The sequence below is a fragment of the Oxyura jamaicensis genome, assembly GCF_011077185.1.
Source record: "Oxyura jamaicensis isolate SHBP4307 breed ruddy duck chromosome 3 unlocalized genomic scaffold, BPBGC_Ojam_1.0 oxy3_random_OJ101376, whole genome shotgun sequence".
Taxonomy (NCBI): Eukaryota; Metazoa; Chordata; class Aves; order Anseriformes; family Anatidae; genus Oxyura; species Oxyura jamaicensis.
Genome location: NW_023303736.1, coordinates 1958 through 5873, shown reverse-complemented (window position 1 = coordinate 5873; position 3916 = coordinate 1958). Strand labels below are relative to the sequence as shown.

The 3916-nt window shown below is 58.0% G+C and overlaps 1 protein-coding gene across 1 annotated transcript in view; it reads left to right on the top strand.

Annotated features, from left to right (window-relative positions):
- Window positions 1–1937: 1937 nt before the first annotated feature.
- Window positions 1938–3916, top strand: part of LOC118157122 (PR domain zinc finger protein 13-like) — a gene marked incomplete at its 3' end in the record, with an annotated part of 3636 nt that continues 1657 nt past the window's right edge. The window contains exons 1-3 of the mRNA XM_035311362.1: window positions 1938–2078; window positions 3527–3658; window positions 3759–3879. Coding sequence (XP_035167253.1) covers window positions 1938–2078; window positions 3527–3658; window positions 3759–3879 — 394 coding nt within the window. The remainder of the gene's footprint in view (window positions 2079–3526; window positions 3659–3758; window positions 3880–3916) is intronic.

The following is a 3916-nucleotide window of genomic DNA, read 5'->3' as shown; positions in this document are numbered from 1 at the left end:
TTCCCTTTCCTTCCCTTCCCTTCCCTTCCCGTCCCGTCCCGTCCCGCCCCGTCCCGTCCCGCCCCGTCCCACCCGCCCCGTTCCGCCGCACAAACCCCTCCGCTCTCGGCACCTCCTCGGGCAGACCTTTTCCCTTTTCCCCCGCGAAGCCGTGGGCTCGGAATCGCTGTGGTCCCTCGTGCACAGCCGCGTGGGGCCGTGGCCTTTGCTCTGGCGGTGACACTCGTGACCGCGGCCTGCAGAGCCGGGGACAGCCCGCACGGGCGGTCACATCGGAGGCAACGCGCCCAGGTGGGTCCTGCGGAGAGCGGAGTTGCGGAGTTACTGAGGAGAGCCGGCTCAGTTACCCATAGCACCTGCTGTAAAATACACCTCTAAGCGTAGATTTTTTTTTTTTTTTAATATTAGGTCTGACTATTAGAAAAACCGCAGGAGAAAAAGCTCCGTATTTCCAACAGCTTTTGAAAGCGATGGCTCAAATCAGTATGCGGGACTTCTCGGCGAGAAGAGAGAAAGTCTCCTAATGCTTCTCTTTGGGGAGTGATAAGGTGTAGGGCAGAAAGAGTTAGCTACCAGGAACTAGGCAGGGTTATAAAAGAGAAAGTGGAAAATCTAATTTGTTCCCATATTCTTTGGTGTAACGGGCACCTCCGGGTGGCTGCGTGTGCCCAAACCTAACCAGGGTCGCCCACCTTTCCTTTCAGTTCCCAGAAAATCCTTGGGACGTACACCTGTCCCGAATCGTGATCTAACCTAGTCCTAGCGCTGCGTTTTATCTTAATTAAAATATTTCGATGGAAAGGAAGCTTTCAGGCTCCGCTCGACCCCCTGCACTTAGGGTCGCTTTTGGCTAGGTTTGGCCCCAGAAAGCGATCCCGGTGCTTTAAACGTGGAAGAGGAACCTGTGGATGCACTAAACAAGGAGCTCAGGCGCACGCCGTTCGCTGGGCATCTGCGATGTCTGCTGGCCGTGTATCTGTCTCCTGGTGGCTGTTATGTCTCTATTTCCTCGCGGGTCTGTTTCCTTACACAGCTTCCCCGCAGCTCGCAGTTGCGGTGCTGTGTGTTTTACTACGGCGGCTGATATTTTGCGCTGTTCGTCCTACTTCAGGATCAAAGCCCTTCTAAATAGATCACTGGCCTGAAACCAAGCCACTGAAATGGTAATATGGTCGTTCTTAAAAAAAAAAAAAAAAAAAAAAAAAAGTGTAGGTATTTTCTGGTGTTTTCCCATCAAGTACCTGCCCAATTTCTGTATGGCACACGCCAGGAATCAATAGAAGTTAACAAGTCCTCAAAACATTCCCCATCTCTTTGTTTAATCTCCTTTACAATAAAGCCAAGGGAAGAGAATTAAAAATCTTTGAAGTATATTAAACCTCAAAAGGCTCAGCCAAGTAGACTTAAAATAGTCACTTATTTTCCAAAACTGGTTTGTCGAGGAACAATAAAAGGAAGCAAAATTTATGGAGAAATTATACAGTGGATTTGTCACTTAAAATATCGTAACTGTCTCGGGGACAATACCCCATGCTGAGGATTAATGGTCCCTCCAGACCTTTGATTCACCAGCGCCTTTTCTTTGCCCTTGACAAATTGGATTTTTAGGAATGGGAAGGTCGCCTGGCCCATTGTTTGCCGGCCATTCACAGCGCTTGATTATGCAGGAGGGTTAGGGAAAGGCTCCATGTGACCCTCTCGGATGGGACTCTGCAGCTGCTCGAGGAGCCCAACTCTCTCACCAAACTCTGCGCCCCAGAGCATCCCCCTGCCACGGGGTACCCCTCCTGCGCCCATTGAAAAGCCGCCGTGCGCGCCCGGCCGCGTCACTCTGCGGGCGGAGATACGCCTGTGCTCATCCTCCTCGCCGCCTGGCTCTGTCACTCCGGCCCCCTTAAGTAGTTTGGGTTCCCGACCGCTCGCACCCAGAGGCAGCGATGCAAACGAGCAGGGCTCCGGCCATCAGCGTGAGCGCGGAGAGCTGCATCCCCGCCGGGCTGCGCCTGGGTCCCGTGCCGGGCATCTTCAAACTGGGCAAGTACCTGTCAGACCGCAGGGAGCCAGGACCCAAAAAAAAGGTATTTTCCTACGGTCTCCGCTGCAGCGCTGGACCTTGCTTTTCCGTTGACTCAGGGGAAGCCGGCTTGGGAGAAGAGGCTGCCTGTCCCCCTCCCTCTTCGATCCTCCCTTCCCAGAGTGAGCCAGGACGAGACAGGGGAGCCTTCCTAGAGCGGCCCGAGATTTCTCCTTGCCACTTCGGCGAGCCACCAAAAGCCTCTTCTCCGCTCGCCAGCGCCGGGGCCCCGTTAGCCCGGCTGGCTCTCCCGGAGGAGCGCACCCCCATGCCTTGGACAGAAACTTGGGGGCCGCCCGGTGCCCGCTGCACGGTGCCCGCTCCGCGGTTGCCGGTGCCCAGTGCCCGATTCCCGGTGCCCGGTGCTCGAGGGCTCTGCTCCCGCCGCCGTGCCCCTTGCAGCCCCCGGCCGTCCCCGTCCCGGGGGGCTCCTCTCTCCGGGGCACTTTCCCCATCCCTTCCTGCGGGGACAGCCTGCCGGAGACGGCCCCCCCGCCGCCCCGCCGGCCGCACGGGCCAGAATTTGTCACGGTTTGCTCCCGGAGCCCCGGCGGCAGCGGCTGTCGGGGCTGTCGCATCCCCTCCCCGGTTCGTGCCCGAGTGGCAGACGAACGAATTTATTTCCAGGATGGGCTCTGTGCCCCCCTCCTGCGGGCGCTGCTCCCCGATAAGTCTCGCAGCCGGGCCGGGAGGGGGTGACACCGGCCGCCCCCACGGCTCCGGGCTCGGGCCACGTCCAAAGGAGCGAGGAGGAGGCTTTGGTGGACACTCGCCCCGTCCAGCAGGCGTCCAGGGGGCTGCGGGGGCCAGCGGCCAGCCGAGCCCTCCTTCTACCCCCCGAGCAGCCGCGGCTCGCACGTTCCGCTCGGATTTTTAATGCCCTTTAATTGTTTTTAAACGCTCTGCCAGCCCACTCAAATTTATTTCTCATCTGGCTCCCTCGGTTTCTCGCTTTAGACCGCTTTGTTCCAATGACTTTTATTGCACGGTCATTCAGCGAATGGGCACTTCATTTTCTCTTTGTATGGGTAAGCAGATTATGAAGTATGGGTCTGCAGGGACTTGGTAGATAGGCAGGATCCTTTCCTCTCGCCCCTTTTCCCCTCCGGGCCTCGGCTCGTGCATTTCGCAACCGACACGAGGCCACACAAACCCTTCGAAAAATTCGGCTACCACCACTTTAGTGGGCATTTAATACATCAGCAAGGTGCTTTGGGGTGTTCCCCAGGTCTCCAGCAAGGCGCTGCCCACGGGTGGACGAGCACGGGGGGGCGAAGTGGAGGAAAATCGCTGCCCCCGACAGGGGCAGCACCGGGTGGAGGGGGCATGCTGGCCGGTCAGGAGGGCAGGGGCTCGGGCAGCTTTTATTTATTATTATTATTATTATTATTATTGGGCTTTCTTTTCTCCTCGTCTCGCGTGGAAATGACAGCGGTGCCGCCTGTCTTCCAGGTGCGGATGGTGAGAGGGGAGTTAGTGGATGAAGCCGGGAGCTCAGCCCTGGAGTGGATAGGGTTAATCCGGGCTGCCCGAAACGCCCAAGAGCAGACACTGGAGGCTATTTCGGATCTGCCTGGAGGACAGGTACCCCGCTCGCGGCTCCGGGCCGGCCTGGCACCGCTCTCCTCCCCCCGCGTCCCCTCTCAAGGCTCCTGAAGAAGTGTCCTTTCTTCCTCCCCCCCAGATTTTCTACCGCGCTCTGCGCGATGTCCAGCCGGGAGAGGAGCTCACCGTCTGGTACTCCAACCCCCTGGCTCAGTGGTTCGACATCCCCGTCACGGCCACCCCGACGCACGACGAGAAAGGTACTGCTGTCGCGACATAGGGTCGTGTTCCCCCCCC